General features: G+C 31.7%; 3 protein-coding genes and 1 long non-coding RNA gene across 5 annotated transcripts; 2 read left to right on the top strand and 2 right to left on the bottom strand.

The window, feature by feature from the left end:
- Nucleotides 1–234: 234 nt before the first annotated feature.
- Nucleotides 235–2,033, top strand: LOC145183405 (cell cycle checkpoint control protein RAD9A-like). The gene has a single exon (XM_080058745.2). It carries the CDS (start codon nucleotides 677–679, stop codon nucleotides 1,967–1,969), a length of 1,293 nt encoding a protein of 430 aa, XP_079914871.2. The 5' UTR covers nucleotides 235–676; the 3' UTR covers nucleotides 1,970–2,033.
- A 3,790-nt stretch (nucleotides 2,034–5,823) lies between these two features.
- Nucleotides 5,824–7,488, bottom strand: LOC149889450 (uncharacterized). The gene is made up of 2 exons (XM_090085854.1): nucleotides 6,917–7,488; nucleotides 5,824–6,795 (listed from the first exon to the last, which is right to left on the bottom strand). The coding sequence occupies exons 1-2, from the start codon at nucleotides 7,380–7,382 to the stop codon at nucleotides 6,092–6,094; spliced, it is 1,170 nt and encodes a 389-aa protein (XP_089941980.1). The 5' UTR covers nucleotides 7,383–7,488; the 3' UTR covers nucleotides 5,824–6,091.
- An 11,367-nt stretch (nucleotides 7,489–18,855) lies between these two features.
- LOC149889449 (uncharacterized) lies at nucleotides 18,856–20,417 on the top strand. 2 transcript variants are annotated; one of them, XM_090085876.1, is made up of 2 exons: nucleotides 18,856–18,983; nucleotides 19,433–20,417. In XM_090085876.1, coding segments are annotated over exons 1-2 (573 nt in total). In that variant the 5' UTR covers nucleotides 18,856–18,982; the 3' UTR covers nucleotides 20,005–20,417. The 2 variants fall into 2 exon arrangements, with proteins under 2 accessions (XP_089942002.1, XP_089942001.1); XM_090085875.1 differs by lacking the exon at nucleotides 18,856–18,983 and adding an exon at nucleotides 19,062–19,357.
- Nucleotides 20,418–21,824: 1,407 nt separating this feature from the next.
- On the bottom strand, nucleotides 21,825–25,331 carry LOC149889448 (uncharacterized). Its single transcript, XR_016451996.1, has 2 exons — nucleotides 24,862–25,331; nucleotides 21,825–23,873 (listed from the first exon to the last, which is right to left on the bottom strand). It is a non-coding gene; the product is annotated as an uncharacterized LOC149889448 (long non-coding RNA).
- Between the last annotated feature and the right edge of the window lie 1,394 nt (nucleotides 25,332–26,725).

The following is a 26,725-nucleotide window of genomic DNA, read 5'->3' as shown; positions in this document are numbered from 1 at the left end:
TTAAAACCTGAGATAAAATATAGTACTATGCATTCAATATTTAATTCAATAGTTGATTTAATTATCTATATGTAATTACATGTTTTAGTGAGGTTTTTTCAATATCAAATGTATACATGAATTACAATATTTTATAATATTATATTTTTTGCATATGATTTTAAAATTTACTTATTTAAAGCTGAAAATAAAATTAGAAAATAGAAGTATTGATCTTGATTTGATTTCAGATACATTTAATGTAAAATATGTTTTTATGAAAGTAAAAAAAATTTTGTTAACATTTAATGAATATGAATTAAAATATTATTGTTTATAATTGGTTAACATGTTTACATCTTAGTTAATTTGCTAATAAGTAAATAATTTATATATGCATGATTTGTGATATTAAGCTCATTAGCTTTTTTATCTTTAAAAATCAATTTTATATTGAGTTACATATATATTGTATATTAACATGTATATGTAGAAGTTACTAAAAACTGATGTATGTGGGTGTTTGTATATATATAGATGCACACATACAATATAGATATTCAAATATACTTAATACAGACTGACACACACATATGCTTACATATATAGTAATGTTTATAAATAAGGTACAAAAAAAGCACAAAAATAAGTAAAAAGTTGTTGCTTCAGTATACAACAGTATGGAACAAACAGTGTGATGAAGTGTATTATATCAAGCAGTTATCTAAAACTCTTTGGTCGATCTATTCACTGCCTATCTAAAATTGGAGATGAATTATTTCTTGAAGCCTTGAAGGATGGTCTTGCATTGCGGTCTGTAAATTCTTCGAGGTCTGCATATGTATGTTTTCATTTTTCAAAAGTGTTTTTTTATGAATATGATCAAGGTTGTGAATTTATTGATAGCTCAAACCCTACTGAAATGCTCAAATGCAAACTTTCAATGAAATCATGTATAAATATTTTTAAATCCTTGACAACCATTGAAAAAAATGTTGACCAGTGTAAAATTGAATTTCATCCAAATGAATGTCGTCTGATTTTTACTTTATTCTGTAAGTATGGAATAACTAAAACTTATAATTTAACATATCAAGAGAGCGAAAGCTTGCAAGCAATATTCTCAAAAGAGTTATGTCCAAACATAATTGTTGCACAAAGTAAAGTTCTCCAAGATACTGTTTCAAATTTTCCAAATAATTGTGAAGAGATAACATTAACTGTATGCCCACAATCAGTAAAAATTAAGAACTATATTGAAAGTGAGCCAGATTTTAGCAAGATAGTAAACACAGAAATGACACTTGCACCAGAAGAGTTTGATAACTTTCAGATTGGTATTGACACTGAGGTGACATTTTGTTTAAAAGAACTACGCGCTATTCTTGCTTTTACAGAGTATGTTAACCAACCTTTATCTCTCCATTTTGAACATCCTGGTAAACCAATTATATTTGCACTAGATAATGATGAAGCATTTGATGCTCATTTTGTTATGGCAACTTTATCTGAAAATATATCCTCTACCCAACAATCAAATGGTTCTACTACTGAAAGTAATGCTATAACAACCAAAAATATTTCAGGAGCTGACTCTTCTAAAAGTTGTATTCTTAAAAAACAAATTTTGAATAAGAAAGATAAGTTAAATACTTTTCAGAAAACGTCTGCAAATGATTCAGTAAATTTAAAATTAAATAATTGTGTAGTTCCAGAGGCTGATCCTTTTTTTTCAGAATCCTGTCCTTACATTGAGTTCATGGAAATACCTCCTGTTAAAGAAATATCAACTCTGCCTTCTTGTGATCCTTTAATCCTGCAAATTTCAAAAACTAGTAATTTGTCTGTAAACAAAGGCTTAGAAGAAGTTTTTCATGGCCCTGTTAAAAAGAAATCTAAGTTTTTTGATGATGTAGATGATAGTCCAAAAAAAGACAATATAAATGAGATTGTACTTTTATGTGCTGACACAGACGATGAAAGTGATTAGTTTTTTCCACCTGTTAAAATGATCTTTTATCCTCTAAAAATAATATAACCAGATGTTGTTGTTACATTTATATTTTTTTGTTTGTCTTAACAATGTTTAAATTTAATGAAAAGTTTTCTTACATTTTTTTCCAATGATTGCTTTAACTTATGTTGTGGTAAATACAACAGATAGTATGTTGTGGTAAATACAACAGATAGTATGAATATGATGTCAACACAAGTTGGAAAAAAGCTGTTTTGTAAAAAAAAAAAAAAACAGGGCTGAAAAAATATTTTTGTAGAGTGCCAATTTATTGTGACTTTGCCTACTTTAAACATTTGATATGTTCAGAATATTGTAAAAATATGTTATACAAAAAGAATGTCAAAATGACTTTGGGGAATATTCTTTTTGTATAAATATAGGCTTCGGACAACTTTATTGTAAGTTAAGTGTTGCTTGACTTTACTAAAAACCCAAAGTTCACAAGGTGCCAAGTCCGGTGAATATGGAGAATGGTCGATTTTTGCGATATTGTTCAGGTACTCTCGAACGACTTTTGTGACAAGGTTTTGAGTTGTCATGCAGCATATTTATGTTTTTAGTGCCTGACGTAAGTCGTTCCTTGTGAATGGTACTACAGTTAGGGTCTGCGTCTCGGAATCGTATTCTCGAAATGAACCGGGAAAAGCGTAACGAGACAAGACATATCCCGGAAAAAAATAACGAGACAAAGGAAACGATTGTCCCGAAATAAAGTTTTAAATCGGGACATAAGTTTTTTCTCGGAATTTAAAGACTGTGTCCCGGATAATTACGAAACGTTACGAGACAGATCAATTATATTAACTAGACATCTAACTCGCGCTTTCGCAGTGAAAAAAATTTTTTGCCAACCAAGTTTGTTTTGCCAGCCAGAAATGACGCACAGTGACTCAAAACAAAAAAAAAAAAATGGCACTAAACCCCTCACAAATTTTTGGTAAATATAGTGCCCTTTTTTAAATAATATTACATTAGAATGATCATTTATTTAAAAAGTAAAAACAGTTTTTTCATTAAACTTATATTTTACATTTTATGTTTAAAAGAAATTAATAATTTTAACATTATTTTCAAAGAAATCTAAAAAATGAAAGATTTTTATTTAGTAAAAATGGAGAACTTTTAATCTTAATTAAAGTCTATATTTACTTTTAAAATAATTTTTTACTTTATATATTTTTTGAAGAAATACAAATGTCATTGAACCCATAAAAATCTTGTCTTCCGCCATTTTTTAACAGTGGTTTAATATATCAAAATAAATGAAAATGGCGGAAAATGGTTTTTATGGACTCATTGACATTTGTATTTCTTGAATTTGAGTTTTTTACTTGTATGACTTATTTCAACATATGAAAAATATAGTTTCAAGAAACATACTTTTGTCATCATATGCTACTTAGAAATTTGTTAAAATGTTTTTATTTGAATAATAGTTTACTATTCAAGAAGTACTAGATATTTGCAATAGCTTTACTTAACAACTTCAGTATTTCCTGTAATATACAAGTAGCATTATTTACTTAAACATTATAGGAACGTCATGTGATAATTGTCAAAGAAGTTATAGCATAAAATGTTAAACAGTGTAAAGTGAAAAATGATATAAAGTACTCAAAAATATTTCTGATATATATTAATGATTTTAAAAACAACAACAACAAAAAGATTAGATCTTATCCCGAATATACGTGAATTAGGAGTGGATAAACTACGATTTTGGAAGGATTTACTTAACGAAATCAAATAAAACTGAAGAAATTATCAAAGAGAACATTAATTAATGCTACTTTGGATAGATTTAATTCAAAATAAAAGAAAAAAAACTAAAAAAAAAGTGGTAGAAATTATGATTCTTTTATACAAAAAGAATACCAATGGTTTTAAGAAAATCTTATGACCAATAAAAGTAGCCATTTTGGTTCTGGAAAATCCCAATGGGTGGTCCTTTGAGAGCAAAGGAAAAGAGAAAAAATAAAAGAACTAGGTATTGAACATCATGCTCTATTGTTAGTCTCTGCAAGAATTACACTTTTTAAAAAAGTCAAATGTTTTAAAGATCAAAAAAGTTAAAGACACTTTGGATAAATTTTCCCTTAAATATGAGTGTAAAACAAACTCTTGCATTAGAAGTGAATACTGACCTCAGCGGTAAACAATATTAAATGATCAGAAACTTAGCCCTTGGACACACATTTATCCCCTTCTTCCAATATATTTCAATTTTTTTTTCCCCCTGATTTCAGTTGCATTAATTTTTATAAAGCTGTGTTTATATAGATAGTATAACAATATCAATAATAGAAGCTGAAATATATAATGGCAATTGTGCCAGAAATTCATTATTTAAATTTCACATTAAGGATTAACTAGTATGTCTCGTTATGTCTCGTTATGTCCCGTTAAAAAGATGTAACCTCTGGGAAATTGTACAGCTCCTATTTTGTCCGGGACATCTCGTCTCGTCTCGGTATCGTCCCGGATTTCGAGTGAAAATTGAAAATTGTCTCGATATTTATCGCTAATCGGGAAAAAGCTTTTAAAATCGTCTCGTCTCGTCTCGATTAAAAAAAATAACGAGACGCAGACGCTTACTAACAGCAGACTTAAAGCAGTCATCGATTTATGTTTCAGTACTTATGATATATAAGGAAAAGCGGGTTCTGGCGCATTGACCCTTCCCATACTTAAGGATGCATAAAAAATGGTGAACACTTCATATCATGACAAAACCAATACTTAAGAGTCGTCTTTAAAAATCAAGAAGAAGTATAAAAATAATCATGTTATTTATATACCAGTTCTTCAAGATGCCTGTTCTTGTTTATTGCCTTGTTTTGTAATGTCCGATAGCCAAGGTGTGAATGCCGTCTTGTAAGATGTGTCTTTTGTCATCGTTAGCGCTGAGTGCGACTTTGTTAATTTCTTCAGTGTAAACGTCGTGAAGATGAGATCTGAAAACGTTCATGGTGGCGAGCTTTTCTTGTTTACCCTGCAAGCAGTCACCACAAGGTATTGATAACTTCTTGAAAATCAAGCCCTTCATTCAATTTTTTTAAAACGTAAAGACACAAGTGGCCGCAATAAGACGTATGACCAAACTGTACTCTTTCGCTGTTATAATAAACTGGGCTTTTTAAATAATGGACAAGTTCGACAAGAGGAGGCTGAGCATAAGAGTCAAAGCTGTATTTTTTGTCTCCGTCTTTAAACCAACACACCCAATGAAACCCACCAGTGCTTGAATCGCCCGTATTCACAATACCACATTCTTTTTTTCTTGGCTTTTTTGGCAATTCATCCCTCACAAAAACACCTCTAAAGTTTTTTAATTTTAACTGTTTAGCAGCCTTTATCAATTGAAAGTTAGTTAAAGCTACATTAGGTAAAACAATTCCTTCTACGTCAATCCATTGAAAGTCGATCATTTTTTTTATTTTCTTAAAAAGTTTATCCGAATTTTTTAACAAGCGATTTTCATAGAATAGCACCTAAAAAGGGTATACTATTAAAGGGTGAGTTAGGTCCGAGTAATAAACCAGCTCCAACAGATTGATAGCCTTTTCCAGTTTTAATGAAGAGTCCATCACCGTGAACATTTTTAGTCCATGGGGTGATAAACAATCCTTCTCCACCTAAAGTTTTTATCTTCATTCCATTTCCATTCTTTTTCAAGTAAACGATACCTCTTCCTGCAATTTTATCAACCATAGCAGAGCCGGCAGAAGAACCTACACCTGCTAGCAATCCTGTGGCTAGAGCAGGAACTACTTTTGTAGCAAGAGTGCTGCCTATCATACCTAATAACGGTAAAAGAGCTCCGATAAATCCACCTTCAATGGTTGAGTTGTGCGATAATTGTCTTTTACTCAATTTAAGAGTGACTCCTTTACCAGCTTCATACGCTTTTCTAATTTTGTTCAATTGCACATTAGTGATAGCTAGAACATGTTTACCGTTCAAGTCTTGATGAGAAAGCTTAATGCTAGTATCGGTTTTGTCTTGAATGGCTTTTTTAATTTTATCAGATTGGCTCTGGGAGATATTAATTTTGATATTTTGATAATTGCTCATTTTTTATGTATTAAAAATTATTTATTTCACTTCTCGAATATGATATCGTATTGTAATATCCTCTCCACGAAAATCAACCAAATCTCCATTCTGATCAATGATGCGAGTAACCATTGTTGAAATTTCAAACAGTTTAACAGGAAGATAAATCAAATGCATTGGTCTCTCGATGATTTTATAGCCTGGACTAACATTTGGATAAAACGAGTAAATGCAATTTAATTGGGTTCCATTAATATAGGATGATCCGATCACGTTGTTAACGATTCTGATGGTGTTAATGCTTGAAATTCTAACGATATTATCCGACTCGTATTCGGAATTGGAATTTAATTTTCTTTTAGTAAACCCTAAAACTGAAGAGATGCTGTTCTCCACGTTAAAGTCAATCAAATAATTCAAACCAAGTTTAATGGTTGATTTTAAAGTATTAAGATTGATTCCAATTTGAAGGTTGTTTGGAGAGTAATTAATTTTATTTGCAATAATATAACTTCCACGTTGAGCTGTTTTTATTGTGTTAAAAATAGACTTTTGCAAATACTCATTGATGTCTTTAATGTCATAGCTTCCTGATGGAATGATAATGTTCTCCCAATTAGCTCCATTGTTCATGCTGTATTTGAAAGAATTGTTTTTACTGTTTACATTTGGAATGCTGTTGTAAGTCTCAAGACCGAGAAAAGCCATTTCATAACTTTTTCCTTCGTTAAAAACGATTTTATCTAAAAATTCAGTGGTGATAACACTTGATTTTCCATCTACATCGATGATTATACCTGACATTTTTTAAATAAAAATTATTTTTTAAATTGTTTTAGAAAAATAAAAAATCATCAAACCCACTTCGGTACTTTCCCTCGTTCTTTTTAGAAGAGAGATCAATGACGGCAAATCCGTGAGGTTCATTCCAGCAATGATTGCAAAAGGCTTTAAACTCTTCTATTTTCATATCGCAGGAAACGTGATCTTGATAAATGTGATTAACGCTTTTTTGATCTTGTTTAAAGAGACAAATAAAGTTAGCATTTTCTCTGATGGTATGTCTTGGAATCTCGAAATAGTTTTGAGCGAGGTAAAAGCAGTCGACGTTAGAGTGTCTTCCTCGGATGTAATATTTTTCGCACTTGTTTTGATTAGTTAATTGCAAATCGTCAAAGATCATCAAATTGTTTTTGGTTGAGTCTAAGGATTCAGGTTCAGGCACATCGTCTGCTGTTTCGAAAAATTGACACTCCATATCATCATTATTGGAATATTTTTTTGAAAGGTTGTTAATAACATCTTCAGGGTTTAAATTCAATTTTTCCATTTCGTCTTGTACATCATCCGTTAACAAATCAACAATATCCTTTTTAGGAAGTTTATTTTCGAAGGATCTTTTGAGTATTTTGTATTCAGGTTGAAAAAGGGATTTTCCAAAGACATACAATTGGTTGTAATCTAGCCATCCCGGTCTGAGAAGTAGATTGAGCAGCAACGTTGTTTTTCCATATCCAGACTTTCCAACGATGATTCCTCGAATGCTTCTCGGTAAAAGCTTGCTGTTGTTTCTTTTGGTTTTCCCAATTTTACACGACAATTTCATCACTTCCATTTTTTATATTTAAAAAGTTTTTATATATGTTAAAATGTACTGCGTTAAGTGTAGAAGAGAGACTGAAACCATTCACTTGAAAAAGGAAATGACAAAAAACAATAGGTCTATGTTGAAAGGGACTTGCAACTCTTGTGGGATAACAAAATGCAAGTTTGTTTCTTCGCATACGCCCAAAGGATCATCTTCGCATGCGATCAATGGAGGAGACTTGGTGGAATCGATCAACAATTTTTCAAAAAAAATAAAGCTTCCATGGGCAAAGTTTCCAGGAGAAATGCACATTCCATGGATGAATTTTGCAGGGCCTGGAACCAATTTGGACAAAAGACTCACTTCCACAGACATGTATCAAGATTGGAGCAAACCGGTAGACAGAGTGGACAATGCAGCGTATCACCATGATTTGGCATATAAATATTTAAACGACGTTCAAAGCAGAAATTTAGCAGATCGAATGATGCTTGAATAAATGAATTCGATTCCCAATCCCACTCAAAAAGAAATAAGCGAGCGAAAAATCATCGCTCCCATCATCAAAGCCAAAGCTAAATTCGGATTGGGTGTAAGTGATTTGAAATGGACAGACCAGCTTGCAGAGGAGCTTCATAAACCGGTGATTCATCATTTTAAAAGAAGAAGGGTGATTGTAAACAACATTGATGAAATATGGGCCGCAGATTTGGTGGACATGCAATCGTTTTCAAAATTCAACAAGGGTGTAAAATATTTGCTCATGGTGATTGACGTGTTTTCAAAGTATGGATGGATCGTTCCGTTAAAAAGCAAAACGGGTCTTGAAGTGGCAGAATCGTTGAAAAAGATTTTTGGTGAAAGAAAATGCGTCAAATTGTGGGTAGATAAAGGAAAAGAGTTTTACAACAAGCACGTGAGAGCGTTGGGTGTGCAATTATACTCCACTGAAAACGAGGAAAAAAGTTCTGTTGTCGAGCGATGGAACAGAACGATGAAAGAGAGAATGTTTAAATATTTTTCAGCCAACAATACCAATAAATATATTGACGTATTAGATGAGATGGTGAAAAATTACAACAACACAAAGCACTCTTCTATCAAAATGACACCAGTTGAAGCTAGCGATGAAAAGAATAAAGGTAGGGTATGGTGGAATCTGTATGGAAAGGATCAAACATTACCAGCAAAACCAAAATTCTTAATGGGTGATCAAGTGAGGATCGTAAAAAAGAAGTCTCATTTTGAAAAAGGGTATACACCGAGATGGACAGAGGAGGTTTTTACAGTGTCAAAAGTTCAGTATACGAATCCACCCACGTATAAAATCTCTGACGCTAACGGTGAAGAAATTCAAGGCACCTTTTACGAGCAGGAGATGCAAAAGACACATCAAGACATATTCAGAATTGAAAAAATCATTCGCAAAACCAAGAGCAAGTCGTTAGTCAAATGGTTAGGATATCCAGACTCGTTTAATTCATGGGTAGATAATAATGAATTGTTAAGTTTGCAAAAATGATCTAAAAATTTATTTTTAATATGTAAAATGCATGCTCCTCACAGGTTTTTTAGAAATGTTACCTCAGCAGAAGTCCACAGTTTGGATTTGCAATTAAAAATTTTGGAAGAGAGGGTTAGAGAGTTGGAGGAAAGAAGACCGAACAACATTATTGTGTCTACGAAAACGTTAGATCATCCACCTTATTTCAACGTTAATGAACAATATGAGATTTTTGCTCAGAAAGACATTAAATTTGCTGCTCTCTCACATACAATGATAGCTTTATCCATTGGGTTGAATTTGGAGAAAGGTGTTGCAGTGATAACATTAATGAATAAAATTACTGATCAATTGAATTATAGAAAAAACGAAGTTATTATTTCAGAGTCTGTAGATGATGTTATTATGGATGTGAATAGTAACAGCAAACAGGATGTGATTGTTAAAAAAGGAGAAAAACTTTGTAAGATTAATTACATTGATTTAAAATAATTTTTTTATTGATAAAAAAATGGAAATATTGAATGAAAAACTTTATCCAGTTCTTCCAACAGCTCCTGCAGATGAAGGACATAGTTACCGGCTTCAGAAAATAAGCGAGATACAAAAAGAGATAGAGAGTGAAAAAGCAAAAAGAGTTCATCTAAGCAAAAAGTACCATCGTGTGTTTAGGATCATTTCGAATGTGGACAATGTGATGCAAGGATTATGTATAGCATTGGGTGCGACTGGAATAGGGCTTTTGTCTACGATTATTGCCAGTCCAGTAGCGATTGCGTGTGAAGGTGTGGCTATTGGAATGGGGTTTTTATCCATTGTAGGAGGTCAAGTAAACAAAAAACTAGCATTAAAAGCGGAGAAGCATGAAAAGATCAAAGTGTTGGCAGAGTCGAAATTGAACACCATCAGCGAGCACATTTCCAAAGCGTTGATAGACGGAAAAATAAGCGATTCAGAGTTTCAATTGATTCTTGGGGAGCTTCAAAAATTTAAATCCTTGACGGTGGAAATACGAACCAAAACCAAAAAGGGAATAGATGAAGTTACTAAAGAAAACTTGATCCAAAAAGGTCGAGAAGACGCGATTCAAACGTTTAACAATTTGTTTAAAAAAGGATCAACGTAGTCGTAAAAACCAATTTATGTTTTTTTTCCACGTATTTTAAAAAGATGTTTTTCTTTAAAATACAAGACCTGAATAAAAGGGATGAAATTGTGAAAGAAATTAATGACAGACGAAAGAGGATTTATCAGAACAGCGTGAATGACAACATTTCAGATACGAATTTTCAAGCTGATTTGAGCAAGCTGTTCAAGCCAATCATCGAGAGCAATGAAAAGATGATCAAGAGCCTGTCAGTCGATCAAAAAAAGAAAACGCCTTTCGAAGTGAACAAAGTTGGAGATAAAATGTACATTGGAAAAATGGAGGTTGAAATAGATGGAGATGATATCATTGTTGGTGATGAAAGGTATAATGGAACAAAAGGTCTTTGGGAACTGATGACTGAATTAACAATACCAAAGAGCTATACCGATGAAGATTTGCAAAATTATGAAAAAATTTTAATGGATAGTGATGCTATAAGATCTGATTCACAACCGCATAAACCGAAATCATCAAGAAGACCAAAGTATCAGCAACTTATTGCTCCTATTTGGGAAAAAATGATGCGTATTGAAAAAGGTAAAAAAGGTCGTGGTGTCATTATTCTTCCAGGCGATCCTAATGCGTTGGTGGAAAAGCTTGAATTGAGTATAGCTGCATGGCATGCTGGGAATAAAGAGTCAAGAAATGTGGCTGTTGCTATTTGCGATGAGCTGTTTAGACAGGGGGAGATTAATAAAGAGGAATATAAATCGTAAAAGTGTTTTATTTAAAAAAAATGCTCATTGTGAACAAAAGAAGATATGTGAAAAAGAACGTTGTTGGAGGAGGTGGTATTGTAGACATGATTAAAAATTTCATAAAAAGAGCAGCTGCGTCAAGTGTGTCAAAAGCAACAGTGAATTTGCTTAAAAATGCTGCAACAAGCAAAATTGGACAAGAAGCGATTACAGCTGCAAAATCTGCTGGGACAGAGTTAGCCCTTTCAGCCATTTCCACTGCTAGAGATGTGGCTATTGATAAAGGTAAAAAGACCATTGAGAAATTAAAGACTGGTTCATCTATTCAAAGTAAGAAAATGTCTAAAAAGAACGCGATTCGAATCCAAGACCTGGTGAAAATGGGACAGGGCATGAAAATAGTATGAAGATAGCATTCTGTTGCGATGACTTGCAATGAGAGACATTTAAATGAATTAAATAATTTTTTTTTTATATAAAAAAATGATAAGTACTGAGCGATTAAGAGTTACTGAGAACCCAGAGTATGATATTGGTATTGAAAAAGTTGATTTTTTTGAGTATCTTCCAACCAATCTCGATTTAAATTCTTCAGGCACGATTACTTTTGAGATAGACTGTCAATCGATTCAAACAGTACCATCAGAGGCTTACATTCTTATTGAAGGAGTGTTGAAAAAGAGCGATGGAACCTTTTATGATGCTAAAGACAACATTGCACTGGTGAACAACGCTTTGATGTATTTGTTTAATGATGTGACTTATGACTTGTCGGGAGAGCAAGTGGAAAGAGTGATGTATCCAGGTCCAGCCACCACCATACTTGGATTGATAAAATATCCTTATGGATTTCAGTTTGCTGATGGATTAAAACAGATGTGGTATATGGATACGTCAAATCTTGTTGAAAATTCAGGATTCAATGTTAGACGAGACCACTTGTTTGCAGACACTACATCCGTTGGAGCTTTTTCGTTTAAAATTCCGTTGAAACACATTTTTGGATTTTGCGAAACCTATGACAAAGTTGTTTATGGGTTTAGACATACCATCACCTTTACAAAGAAAGAATGCGATGATGCGATTTATAGAGCGGAGAGCGTTAGTGCAGGAATGATCAACCTTAAAAAATTCAGACTTTATATGCCTCGCGTTGAATTGGATATTTCGAAAAAGACTGATTTCATGAATTTAATAGCTCAAAAAATTCCCATTCAAGTGGCTTATAAATCAAACAAATGTGAAAGACAGCTTATTCCAGCCGGTCAAACAGAATTTACCTGGTCGCTTGGAAGAGTCACGGACAAAAGCATTCCAAGATTTATCTTGTTCGGACTTCAGACAAACAGAAATTCCAGTCAAACAGTTAATCCGTCACTATTCGACCATTGTGATGTTAGCAATTTTTACGTGACTGTTAATGGAATAAAGTATCCAAATTACAATTACGACTTGAATTTTGGAGAAAAGAGAGTGGTCATGGCTTATTCAGATGCGTTCTCTTTTGATGAAAAATATTACGGCACAAATGAACTTGTTTGTCAATCTGGGTTAAGCTTGCTTGAATATATAAAATTATATCCGTTGTTCTTTGTGGATATCAGCAAGCAAAAAGAAAGAGTGGCGTCGGAAACAGCTGAATTAGTGGTAAACCTTAAATTTCGAACTTCAACTATTGCAAATACCGTTATTTTTGCAGTGGTAATCTCTGACAAACTGCTTAAATTTGTTTCAGACGGAACCAACATGACTGCTGTTTATTAAGATGTCTTTTCAGGAAAAATTGAATTGACTTAAAAAAAATCTTGGTATAATAAAATGAGATATACAACATCGTATTTGAAAAATTTGTTGAATGAAAACGGCGTTAGTAAAACAGCAGATGATTTAATAACGTTGATGATGCTTGCGGTTGAAAACAACTTGATTAGTAAAGATGAGATTTTAGAAAGAGCAAAAGAAAAAAAAGAAAAGCCTCCTCCAAAAGAAAAAAAACCTGTTGATCCGAAATGGGAATGGCTTAGTTTTGTTAAGAAAAAACCCATCACTGTGAGAATAACCAACATTGAAACGGGTGAGGTGACTGAATACAAGTCTCTTTACAAAGCGATGGCAGGAACTGGACGTGGATGGAGATATTTAGAGCGTCGAGATGGAAAGGTTGATAATGGAATCAAGATTGAATTTTTAAATTCTGAAAAGCTTGAAAAACGTAAAAAGCAGCAAAATTGATTTTTTAACTTTTAACATGTTAAAAAATTGACTTAAATAAAATTCTTGGGATAAATAAAAAGATGGAGAGGAAGTATGTGATTGAATTTGATACCATGGGTCGTGCGCATCTGTTTGATGAAGAAAAAGAAATTCATGCGGCTGGATGCGAATTTACTGCACATGACGAGTGGGGAAGAAAGTATACGATTAGATTTGATGAAATGGGTCAAGCACATCTATACGACTCAATAAGCGAAATTTTTGCCAATTATCTTGTTTCATAAGTTTTTAATTCTCCCGCGAAAAGAATTAAAAAACTGTAAAAACTTTTCGAAGAAGAAAATATGCTGAAAGTGTGCCAAGATTTAAAAAAATTGAATTGACTTAAAGAAAATCTTAGTATAATAAAAATGAGTATCTATTCTTCAAAACCAGAATTAATTGCTAAAGAGCGAAAACTTGAATGCATCGAAAAAAATTTTCTTTCCATTAATAAAATGGGTGATAAAACTGATGCTAAAAAGCAAAAAGCAAAAACTAACGCCAAAGAGCGAAAAATTGAAAGTGGTATAAAGAAAAATCTTTCCGTAATAAAAATGGAAAACAAAACGTTGAAAGAATTGCGAGAAATTGCTAAAGAGCAAAAAATAAAAGGGTATTCTAAAATAAGAAAGGGGGAACTTATAATAGCTTTGCAGCCTCCTAGAGTTGTCTCTGCTCCTGCTTCTTTTCGTAGACGAACGACTGAGGCAAGACCTTTGCCTGTTAATGCTACCGTGGTGAGGTTTGTTAAACCACCTGTAAAAGTTTCTGTAAAACCGACAAAAGTTTCAATAAAGCCGACAAAAGTAAGGTTTGCTGTTGGTTCTGAAAGACCTGTACCTGCTCCTCGCAGACGAACGACTGAGGCAAGACCTGTACCTGCTCCAAGACCAAGGTCTGACGACTTGATTTCATTCGAACCTTCTGCTCTCTTGCAAAATAGGGTGATAAGAGATGAACCCTCTATTCTTAACACACCGGTTATAGATTCAACAAACGTTATTACACCTAGACCGGTTCCAGCACCAAGACCTTTATTTTCAAGTCTGACGGCAGCTACAAAAAGTGTGGCGTCCTATGTTAAAACTAAGTTTAATGATATTAAAGAATGGATAGATCCCTACGTTCCTGAAGTAGTCAAGAAGAATGTAAGCGAATCAGTGAAACAAATCGATGAAAAGATACAGTCTATCAAATCACTTGTATTAAAAACAGTGTACAAACAGCCCGTGTCAAAACCAATTATAGTAAAGTTTAATATGACTAAGCATTCAGCAGAGCGCTCCACCAGAGTATTTTCTTACGAGCCGTCTTCTCGTTATCAAGAAATTGTTCCTTTTTTAAACTTGGTAAGGGAGTCTGCCATTCAAACCATGGAAGGAGAAAGAAACACAAAGGTAAGAATTGTTTTAGTCTGTGAAATGACTCGCGTAAACATCTCGACTGGTGAGGAAACTACTCAGACAGCTAACTTTTCATCTAATGCGCGAAGATTATTGGAGGGTGATGATGTGAGAGAGCTTATGACTGAAATGGAAGAAAAAATCTTGGAACGTAGCGCTAATTACAACAAGATGGGATCCAATTGCGTCTTGTCAAAGATTTTAAGAATGGATATAAGCTTTGTTGATTATGAACCTTTCAAGGGCTCTTCCTACATGGAGCTGCCTCTCAAGTTGAAAAACAAAAAGGCTATCATCAACATGGAAAACGAGGACAATCAATGCTTCAAGTGGTGCGTCACCAGAGCGTTGAATCTTAAAAATAGAGACAATGAAAGAATTGACAATGATCTTATTTTAAAATCAGAAGAGTTGAATTGGGAAGGAATGGAATTTCCTGTAAAGACAACTCAAATCAAAAAGTTTGAAGTGAATAATCCTGACATCAGCGTGAACGTCTTTCACTATGAAATGAATAAGCCTCAACCTATGCTTATATCCAAATTTCATGATCGAAAGCACTGTGTTGATTTGCTGTATATTTCAAACAAAGACAACAGCCATTATTGCCTTATTAACAATTTCAGTCGGTTTGCCGGCTCCTCAACAACAAAAGGAAAAAGAAAACTTCATTTTTGCAGAAATTGCATGCATGGTTATGACCAAGAAGAAAAGCTTCAAATTCACAAAGGATACTGTTATGAGAACGCTCCGATGAGAATTGATCTTCCAAAAGAAGGGTTGACCCTTGAGTTTAAAAACTACAACAATAGTATGAGAGTTCCGTACTGTGTCTATGCCGACTTTGAAAGTTTTATCAAACCCATCGATGACAACACCTAGTCACGCATCACAACTAAAAATCATTGTTCTAAAGGTTGTAGAGATTGCTATTATTGCTACTGCTGCTTGCAGACAGCCCGAATCAGTTGCATCAGTGTTTTACAGACATTTAAATGATCACCGTTGAAATTCTTAGCATAATTCAGAAAAGTTTACGCTGGGTTTAAGATTTCAAGTTTCGAGCGCAGAACTTATTATTTACTTCAAAATGAAATAAAATGATAGGGAGATGATATGCAGATATTATGAGGACATTACGGGGATAATTACGAGGATAAATACGATAATATGAGGACATTACGAGGATAATTTGGAGATGATATGGAGATAATGTGGGAATAAAATGGGGATTTTTTATAACAAAAAATGAATTAAAATCCTATTCTTAACTCTAATATGAAAATTTCAACCTTGGTTGAGCTTTTTTATTGTAATTGCGATGAATATTTTATGAGGATAAAATTTTAAATTGGGTTGAAGTATTATTGGCTCTACGTTAACTTCAGATTTTGTTTTTGACATTGGAATCAATAACAAATAAATTTTTCCTAACTATTCGCGTACAAACAAATCCTCCTATTAAGTTAAATTTAATTTATTGGTCACAAGGCAACGTTTTTATCAATTAACAGTTAATTTCTATGCATTTGAGCTATAAGCAATCAGAAAATTGAATTTAATACCCAGCGATAACAACAACAAAGAATGGATTGCCTCATAAAAACAGTAATAGGTCCACTTATTAAATATTATCATTTTAATTGTATTCATATTTTCATCTTGCTATTTTAGACGAATCAGCTCACTGGTAGAAGTTCACATGGATATTTTAAGCAATATATTGAAACTGACTTAAAAAACGCGCTTTATAAGAACTCTGCTTGATAGAACATTTTACAAGCTTGATATATCTAAAAAAAAATTAACGCTGCATATAAAGTTGTATTTTCTGCTTTAACACGAGCAAAAAAATCCAAACTCCGTTTTCATGTTACATCGTAATAGTTAATAAAAGAAAAACCCTTTGCACAACCCCCTTGTTTAAAAACTTAAAATATTTAAAGAAAAACCAATTTAAAATTTTATACATTTTGAAGAGTGTTTTTAAGATATGTTTTAAATATAACTCATGCTTTATTCTAAGTAAGATTTCTTTTTAATGGCCTTTTAGAATGTTTTTCTACTGAAAACATTGTAATGTAGCCTCCAGTTGAAAAAAAAAGTTCAAATTCCTCTCTTTCTCACTACTTCTTTATCTTAACTATCTACTTTATCTTAACTATCTTCTTTATCTTCTTTATCTTCTTGATGTAACTTCTTCATTTTTGCGATCAAACTTTTTAATCTTGATTTTTGACCTGGTTCTTCATTTTTACTTTCTTTTTCCATTTTTCGTCATTTTTTATTCGTTGTCATATCAATTTTTTCTTCCTGAGGCAACAAAATAAAATTTTTAGAAAAGTCATTGACTGTGATTTTTTTTCAATATATATGCATAGTTTAATATATATAGTTTAAAATTTATAGTTTAATATTTATAGTAAAAGAATTACTAACTTGTATCGTGGAAGAAATGAATAATGCAAAAGTTTCCAATCTGGATAATATCCGCCCTTTTTAGGTTTTTTTTATTCGATTGTAATACTTTGCAATGTTGTTTTTTATTTTTGGTGAAATATGACACACCAGAGTATTGTAAATAATTTATAAAAATACTAATTTTCTTCACAAAATATATAAAAAACAAGTTCGTAGTAATGATATTTGTTTAAAAAAAAAATAGAAACTTTATCTTATAAAATGTTAAAAAAGTAATAATAACAGTTACTAATCACTACATGTGGTTAAAAGTTAATAAATAATTCATCTCTTAAATGAATTAATTTCAGAAAAATACAAAGAAGCTACTCTATTCATTACATTTTTAAAAAAAAAGTTCAAAGATTTGATATCGTTTCTAGAGCTTATTTTCAAAATATTTTTATAGATTGACGATCTAATAATAATGTGAACAGTTTATAGTTTTGTAAACTGTTCTTTTAAAAATACTAAACGGTGACCATAGGCGCAGGTTATTATGTAAAGTAAACTAGTGAACGACCTAAAAAACCTGAAATTTTAGCCGAAATCCAAAGTATCGAAATTTCGGTTCGGAAACCCTAACCGAAATGAGGAACCCGAACCGAAATTTGGTTTTCAAGTGTCGGTATGTTTTGGTTTCGGTTTCAGTTTTATTCAAACTTCAGTTACGCTTTCGGTTACGGTTTTACTGAACCGGAATTTCAGTGCATTAGGTTTCACCTGAAATATCTGTTTAGGTCGTTCACTAAAGTAAACATTTGTTTATTTACAGCAACAAATTATTTGATTTCGTTCAGCTCCGACGTTGTTGTAAACTTTAGTTGTGTGCCAGCCTCATTTTAGAAGAGTTCATACTTGATTAAAATTATTTTCTTCAATATGGCCTTATTTAAAACGTTTATGGTTATCTAAAGAGGCGTTAACGTACTGATAATGTCACTGTATAACATAAATTGTTGTCCCTCCTGAAACATTAAAGTAGGCCATGTTTAGACTTTATTGGTGCAAATTGCAAACAAAAGTTCCTCGTTTCACTTCACATTTAAAAAAACAATTCTTAAAGGAAATATTTATGAGTTGACATTTGTTCTTCTATTCCTTATAACTAGTGTTAATCTAAAAAACCACGTTAGGAAAGTGTTCCTCGAACTATTCATTGCAACTCAAAGTAGTCCACAATAAGTTAAACTGTATTATTGTAAACAAAAACATCGTTTATGAATGTCATATAAATTTTATCAAGAAATTTTTATAAGTTCTATTAAGAAGTATTTATGAGTTCTATCAAAAAATATTTATGAGTCCGATTAAAATTTAAATTGTTTTCAATGACACTGACCCTTTCATTTTTATTTCTCTTGTTTCTCTCCTCGAGAAAGAGTTTAAAAACAAATTAATTTATTGTATAAAAAATATGTAAATAAATAAAAAAATCTAAAAATTTTAAATGTAAAAGTGAAGAAGTAGTTAAAACTAATCCTTCTTTTATTTTCAGGAATCTTTTTCTTTTTACGTTTCTTCTTTTTTATTTACAATATAATTGAGATTCATTTTAACGAAAGACATTAGTTTATACTCTTTTAAGATACACGCACACCACAATGAAATCTTTGGACCCTCCCTCTAAAAAATTGTCACTACATTAGTTTATAATAAAATAAAGTAAAAATGTGTTCCTTAAAAATGCTTTTAACACAAAATGTGTTAGGTAAAGTTCTATTTAGAGTTACTAATTGCATTATGGGATTTCACTTTGTTTTCCTCATTTTGCTCTGCTCGTCGCTTTACATCTTTTTACAGCGACAGGAAGTTAGAACTTGATTGCGCAAAAGAAAGCTGTTGGATGTTTTTAAATTCGTTAAAAGAGAAGTATTTAAGTTCTTCGCATTCATTAAGAAATTAATGTAACTCACAGTTGAGCCGAGGATATTGCTTGATGTGTTTAAACAAATCAAATGTAAAAGAAAGAATGAATAAAAATATTGTATCTTTATATAACCATGATAATTTAACAACTTAAGCGTTTTTATTTCGAGTCAGAGGAATTACATATAAGAAAGTCAGTCCCCCTGTCGAAAAAAACTATTACCCTCTTTTACTTAACAAACCTTTTTTTCTTTCATAAGATTAATATTAAAAGAACAGATACATATTCATATATACTGCAGTATACAGTGGCTAACGGATACATTTGTTTATAATATTATAATAGATACTTCAAGTATTGACCTGATAAATCATGGGTGAGTTTTTTTAAAAAAGAAAAAATTCAGTTCGAGATTTTCTATTTTTAGCACGACATTCTTTTGCAATTTTAGTGTTGAAAATGATGCTATTGATCGTGCAGTTAATTGGTCACTTTGCTGGCTGTCAAGCTCAAAATTTTGGAATGGCTTCATCTCTTTCCCGAACTCGATTTGGCAAGCGTGGTTATGAAGCAAAAAATTTAGAGAACAACTTTCAGATGGCCAAATTCCCACAAGATTTTCCACATATAGCAAAACATAACTTTCAACCGCTGGGTGTGAATTACAATCCTTCGTTTAGAGAGCGTTTTAGCGGTGACCAACTTCATTTGGCTAAACGCTTTTTCAAAGATCAAGTTTCAAGTGGCGCTCTAACAAAAGAAGTTGGATCATCGGATGATAACGTTGAAACAGGGAGATCAAACGAAGACGAGGAGAGAGAATTAAGTAAGTACGGTGAAGACGATTATTTGGCAAAAGTTTATGAAAAAGCATATAAAATGCTGAAGAATTCAGAAGAAAAAGATTACGAAGAGCAATTAGAAAGCTTTCAAAATCACGAAAAAAACAAAGCTAACGTCGTGCCGTGGTCTCGATTTGGAAGAACTACCGATCAACTATTGGTTTCTGAAGACCATCAATAGACTTTATTTGTATATATAATTAAATATGAGATGGTAAATTTAGATTTTATTGTTTATAATGTAACAATTAGTGATGTATCTTTTTTTATCGAGCAATTATTTCACTCTTTTAATTGAATGTCCTAACAAACAGAACGAAAACGTAAAAAAAAGCTTAAGAGTTCGTTCTTTCACTGTTCTGTATCGCAAATTTTTTTTTTCTTTTTTATCTCCGAAATTTTTTTTCATCTTGTTTTTGTTTAATTTGTTTTCACTCGTTAAGATTTTTTTATCATCAAAATCTTATTGTTAAATTCGCTTCATTTCTGTTATAAATCATTTGGTGTTAGCGATGTTATATATATGTAAACATTCGCTTTTTAAATGGTGCTTTGTTCAAATAATAAATATATTTTCAGTTTTAGTTAAAATTCTCCCAAGGTGTTTTAAATTGCATATTTTATTGAAAACATTAATGCGCTTGTTAAAAACCAGTATTTGGATTAAAACGCATATATCTAATACTAGTAGCAGATTTAGTGCAAGAAGATATCTGGATTTTAAGTGTGCAACAAACTGATATTATCTTTAAAGTTTAAAATCAGAGCCAGTCAAGTGTGCTCTCTCCTTCATCGAGTACCTCTGCGAGTGATTATATACAAAAAAAAGGGTTTTGAAAATGCATATTTTGTTTTCCCCCTCATTCTCAGCTTCACTTATAAACAAACGCATTTCGTCCTGTTAGGTTTGGTGGATTATAAAAAAATAGATACATGAAGTGTAAATTACGCAGCTATAGTAAAAACTATAGCTTTTTTGTTTAGCCGCCACCCTTTTGTAAAACCTGAATCAGTCCCTCAGACATTAGGCGCTTGTGGCAGAAAGTTTTCGGAATGAAGAAATCAAAGTGCAAAGATATCTTCGTTTACTGGCTCTTTTAACTTAAATAAGTCTAAAATGTGTTTGTTTTTTTTTTCATCTGCTCTTCTCACTCATCTTCTTTGCTTGTTCTTCTCGCTTCGGAACTTTTACCAAAAAATCTTGGAGTCATTACACAGTTATCAATTATCCAGATATACCACAGTGGGAAAACATTACAGAGGGGAAGAGAGAACTGAGATGATTTTTGGTTATTTTTAGCTGGATTTTTTTAAACTGCCTCATAATACGATTTTGAAGTTTTTTTTAAAAGAGAAAATGCAAATAAATCTTAAAAATGTATTCATTAGAGAGTCTATAAGTCGTTTTTCTATAAAAATAAAGAAAGAGAAGAACAATTTTTTTTATAAACAAACGATGAGATAACAGTCAAAAGCATATATTTTCGTTATGACAAATTCTCAGTTCTTCAGAAATCCTAGTTAAAGATTTTTTCTTTAACAAAACAGTTCTTTTATATGCAATAAAATTAGACCAAGTTTTTAATAGCTAAGAAAATGTATTGAACTTCGTTTTTCCATTCAAGTGGAGCTAATTTATAAAGTTCCGCTTGCTCGTCAGTTAGCAGAATTTTGCAATGGACACTTTTCTTTTACGTCATAATTTTGATCATTCGCAAAATTATATTGCAATTTTATTTTAAAAGTTTTTTTAAAAGTTATTTTCAAACTTTTTTTGAAAGAAGAAAATATACATAATATAAATTTTATTAGTTTGGATGGATATAACTTGTTAGATATTTCTCAAGTAAAACTAAATAACGTTTCAAATTAATCCAGTAATTTACAGAAAAAAAATATTCACCCTATGATTAATATTTCACAGCACAAAACAACTAACAGTTTTCCCTTTAAACCATGTAGTATTCGTTGTTGCTATGCAACGTTACAATTTAATTATTCTTTATTTTAGAAAACTATAAAAATCTATACATTCATCGTCAAACGATAGTGTAGTCATTACGCTAATTTGCTGATGGTTGATTATTCTGTCTTAGTACTACTTACTCTCTACTTGCTGCCATTTTTGAAAGAATTGTTATAGAAGGTAGAGTGGGGGGGGGGGGGGAGGGAGGAGCTTAAGACTTTTTCCATTTCTCTCGAAACCAAACAAGTTGTCTCAATTGCTTACAAGATTATCACCCATTCATACTAGAACTCATTATATACCCTGTATTCGCAATAATATAACACTTTTTTACTGCAAGTTTATCATTTCCCCCTCCTTCCCAACACAACAACACTAACAACAATACCAACAAACTAATAAAACTAGTGAATGCAACTTTGAAATAAACTAGTGAATGCAACTAGTGAAAGTTTCATTTAGGTAAAGAATATTAGTGACGTCAACATTAATAACCGATCTTTATATAGCTTTGGTAAAGCAGCAGTTATATAAATCGCCCCTTCCTCCAGCATTTCTCGCGTCCATGCCACTCTCTAAAATCTATTAATTTATGTTTTTTTGTTTTTTGTAAACATTCTTGCTTTGCATTACTTGTAAGAGTTTCTCAAGAAGAGGACGATTACTGTTTTTGTACTTTTGTGCAATCGTTTTTTTACTCGCGCACAAGAAGGAAAACAAAGGATTTTTGAAAAATGCTTATATAAATATTATTTTGTTACTACTGCTAACTTCTAATAAAATAGAACAATCTCTTGACCCAGTGCACATTTTCCAAACCATCACAAATATTGCAGGATATTCTGTTAAAATGACAAATCTGAGCGATCATGAAATGGTTGGTTCAATGAGAAAAAATGACCAACTGAGAAAATACCAGCCAACAACATTTTGCATCGTAAGCGTTTAAAATTACAATCTTAAACTGATTGTAAGCTAAACTGGTTGCCATTTTGAAACTGTCACCACTCAGTAAAAGCATGGGGGGAACCTTGGAGAAAAATTCTTAAGCCTTCCAAAACAAAGCATTTTATTTGTTTGAATGATCGAGGAAGTTTGTTCGAGGAAGTTTGATCGAGGAAGTTTGTACTTAGTTTTTTTACATCATTGTAAATAACAAAAAAATTATCTTAGAAAAAAAATTATGCCATAGAATTATGGAATGTTACAAGATGTGTTGTTATCAACAACACCAAATGAAAATGGGTTAATAAAAAAAAACAAAAAAACAAGTAGTATGAAAAAGCCTAGATAAAAAATCTGTTTCAAGTAAAAGAGAAAACTAAATATCATCATTATCTATTGACTTTTTACGTTCCACAAAAGAAATATTTTGGTAGTTTCTAAATCTGCAGTAAAATTTTTTGAAAGATAATTCAATAGTAGATTCTTTCTTGCATCTGCTGAAAAAGACTGACCTAGCGGTATTGTTTCAATATGGTCAAAAACCTGGAATCAGACCTTAACTGTCTGCAGAATATTAAAAGAAATATATTGAACAAAGTATTTGCATATTTGATCCAAAACGGCTGTGACCTAGATCTTGATAAATACTGAATAGCCCTGCCATATTAACTGATAAATTATCTATTTAATGAAAAATAATGCAAACCGAGAAAGTTAACAAATAAAGTAGATGTAACTTTAACAGAATTTTTACAACAAAGATAAATATTCGTTAAAATAAAAGGCTTAATATCTGCATAATATCTATGCTTTGCTTTTCAATTTCTAACAAAAGAACACAGAAACAAGACTGTTTTCACTTGTCTTAAATTAAAAATAAAAGCAATAAAAATGTGAAATTGTATAATATAAAAACCACCAAGAAGTATTTTGATGCATTTTGTATGGAGTTTCATTACAAAATATTGATAAGATGTTACTGTTTATGGGTCCTAAGTAACACGGGTTTTACTAGGCTCCTCCTACAATAGCAACAGTAACAACAACAAACGAAGCAGCAAAAAACGAGAAACGCTGCACCACCAACTAAACCATATTTCAATTTTTTTCCTTTGTGGAATCCCACATTATAATAAAACCTCTAAAGATGGAATCAAAATAATATTTGACTCATAATAACAAATCCACAATAAACATATTGTAAAAATTTAGTATTATAAACACTATTAGTAACAATAATTGTCATATTTATAAATACGTTCATCGATTTTAATAGGAGAAATATTAGTAACAGTAATTTATTGATATTAACATATTCTGAGGAAATAAATTAAAAACATAAGTTTATTATTTACGCTCGATATGAATTTACCCTTGATATGAATATACTCGCCAAACTATAAAAAGTGCGAGACAACTTAAACACATGGTGGATGCACCTGTACAATTGTTCAGAAGATATAACGGTCACACAATTGAAGTTTAAATTTAGTTTCACAATAACAACCAGAAATACAATAATTTTTACATCAATAAAATAAAAATAGTTCCATTTGTACGGTTCGCCACAACTTTGAAGTTATTTCATGGATTTTCCTTACGAATCGATACGAAAGATACGTTTAAATAAATCAAAAGCTAACTGGCTAGACCAGTCAAAAAGTCAAAGCGTTAACCGAGTATGAATAATTAAAATAATTATATATGCTGGAATAACACTTCATTAAAGAAACATCTGCAGGCACAAAAGACAAAGAAGAAACCGAGTCATTTTACAGGGATTTTGGTTTTGTACGAGAAAGAAAGAGAGATTAGTTGTAGTTGAAGTCTACCAGTCACCATTACTTGAACCGTTACACGAACCCTAAACGAATACCATTAAACAAGACACAGTTGCTGATATACACACCAAACTGATTCACCAAAAACAAAAGACACACAAGTATATACGCTAAAGGCAAGGCAAGATAGACATAAACGTAAACCCTCCAGAACATATTCATACCATCATCTTAACCACCATTATCAACTTCAGAAAGAGAAATACTAGCAATAGTAATTTTAAAATATACTTTGTTAATGTTATTAATGAATTGTTTACAAATGGATCGTGTTAAAAAACGGTACCTTAACATTACTTCGCCAGCGTTGTTCTGATTGAAGCTCACGTCCAAGTAAAGACCATCGTAAGAAATACCAAAGCCAGGTATGTTAATATCTTGCGATGAGCCTAACTGAGTTTGATAATCAATACCAAATGCTGAGTTTCATTATCAATGCCAAAAGTTACAACTGTTATACGAAACACAATTGCTGGTTTGTATCTGCACGTTTTGATAAAAATTTATATTTTTGACTGTTCCCCCTCTGCCTCACAAAAATAGGATACCTTAGTAGAACTTGAAAAGCTTTGATAACAGCCACGGAAGACATTTAAAGTTAAAATAAATTTTTAATGAAATTCCAGTCTTGCTTTTAGCTTCATTTTTTAAAAAATGAGGTTTCTCTCAATGTAGGTTTAAAAAAAGCTCAAAATCAAGAGGAGTTTATATTTAAAAGTTATGCGCATTAATATTTCATTACGTAATTGTACTGAAAAAAAAGAAATTTTTCTTACATTGACGCAAATAAGTCAATATTTTATGATTAATATTTTCGGTCCAATTTTAAAGGCGACAGTAGTACAAATATTATTTGTAACGCTATCTTTTGTTTAAGAGAACCATGACCTAATTTAGACTCATCAATCGCGCAAGATTCAAAGTAAACAGAGCCAAACTAGAAACATTTGCTGTGAAATGAGTAAAAAAGTTGTCGAACTTTATGGCTGAGCTGGTAAGCTTTGCTAAAAAGAAACAACTTCTGTTTCTTACCAAACAAACTAAACAAAAAGAAAAAACCGTTAAAAAACGTGTTAAAACCGTAATGCAAAACCTCCGTGTCTCGCTAAGAGTAATAGCCTAATCCATGTAAATTAGCATGATCCATATAAATTAGCATAATCCATATAAATTAGCGTTATCCATATAAAATAGCGAAACTGGTAATTATGATAGCAAAACCCACCTATGTTTTGTTATAGGTTTCAAAATTTTCGATATTCGCTCGTTAGAAAGCTTAAAATCTCTAAAAAGAATTCTCTTCCCTTCACAGATATGACATGGATGAGCGGCCATAGGAATTGAAAACAGTTCACATATCATCTGAAAAAGTTTTAGATCAGCTACTATTGGGTTTTTTATTTTTAAAACCAAGCAGCTATTGACGTTTTAGATTATAGACAATTGATAGTTACGAAAAATCGACAGTAAAAATGAAGCTTTTGTAGAGCCTTCTATTTATATGGAATTTAACGGCGCACCAAAGTTTTTTCAAGATCATCCATTACATTTTTTATCAAATTTTAAATCAATAACTATAAATGTTGGGAAAATGCCTCTATTTTAAAAAGACAAGTAAGCTATTCTAATTTTGAAATTTTATTAAGAAAATTCAAGGAGAACTCATGTTTAAACCACAACCAATAGATGTCTATATAAACAAACCCTTTAATGATCAACTTTTTTAAGATTTAGCAACTCAACAACTAAAAATGGCAATTTAAAGAAACTTAGCATTACCTCTTTTACTTCTAATATTGAGCAAAACGTGTAAGTAATGAAGGTGATATGGAAGACATTGCAGACGATTTGGAAGATGATCAGATGATTAGACAAATGATAATAATACACAGAAGACCTTGTTGAAGACCATTCCAAGATGCGAATTATGTTTACAGACAACGATTTATTGTTCTATTGGCTTTAAAGATACAAAATGAACTTTTTTATTTGCAATTTGATCAAAATTTTTGAAGGCTTAATTTTAAAAATGTAAAACAACAACTTTATTAAAAAAGCAAAAAAAAATTTTTTTTTGATAAACCTTTCTTATGACACGTAAACCTAGCAACATGTCAATCAACATGGCGCTAGTTTTATATGGTTACATG

This window comes from Hydra viridissima, unplaced genomic scaffold, assembly GCF_058129835.1.
Source record: "Hydra viridissima isolate aposymbiotic clone 2 unplaced genomic scaffold, HvirCarnegie_v1 scaffold_4, whole genome shotgun sequence".
In the NCBI taxonomy this organism is placed as follows: domain Eukaryota; kingdom Metazoa; phylum Cnidaria; class Hydrozoa; order Anthoathecata; family Hydridae; genus Hydra; species Hydra viridissima.
The sequence above is the reverse complement of the archived record's forward strand: the minus strand, read 5'-3'. Positions and strand labels throughout refer to the sequence as shown.

What these genes read in the sequence shown, in the direction of transcription:
- LOC145183405 (XM_080058745.2), top strand. Translation starts at nt 677, where the DNA reads ATGAAGTGTATTATATCAAGCAGTTATCTAAAACTCTTTGGTCGATCT.
- LOC149889450 (XM_090085854.1), bottom strand. Translation starts at nt 7,382, where the DNA reads ATGGAAAAATTGAATTTAAACCCTGAAGATGTTATTAACAACCTTTCA. An exon ending in GAACGAGGGAAAGTACCGAA is followed by an intron (nt 6,796 to 6,916) that starts GTGGGTTTGATG and finishes CTGAATTTTTAG; the next exon opens with ATAAAATCGTTTTTAACGAA.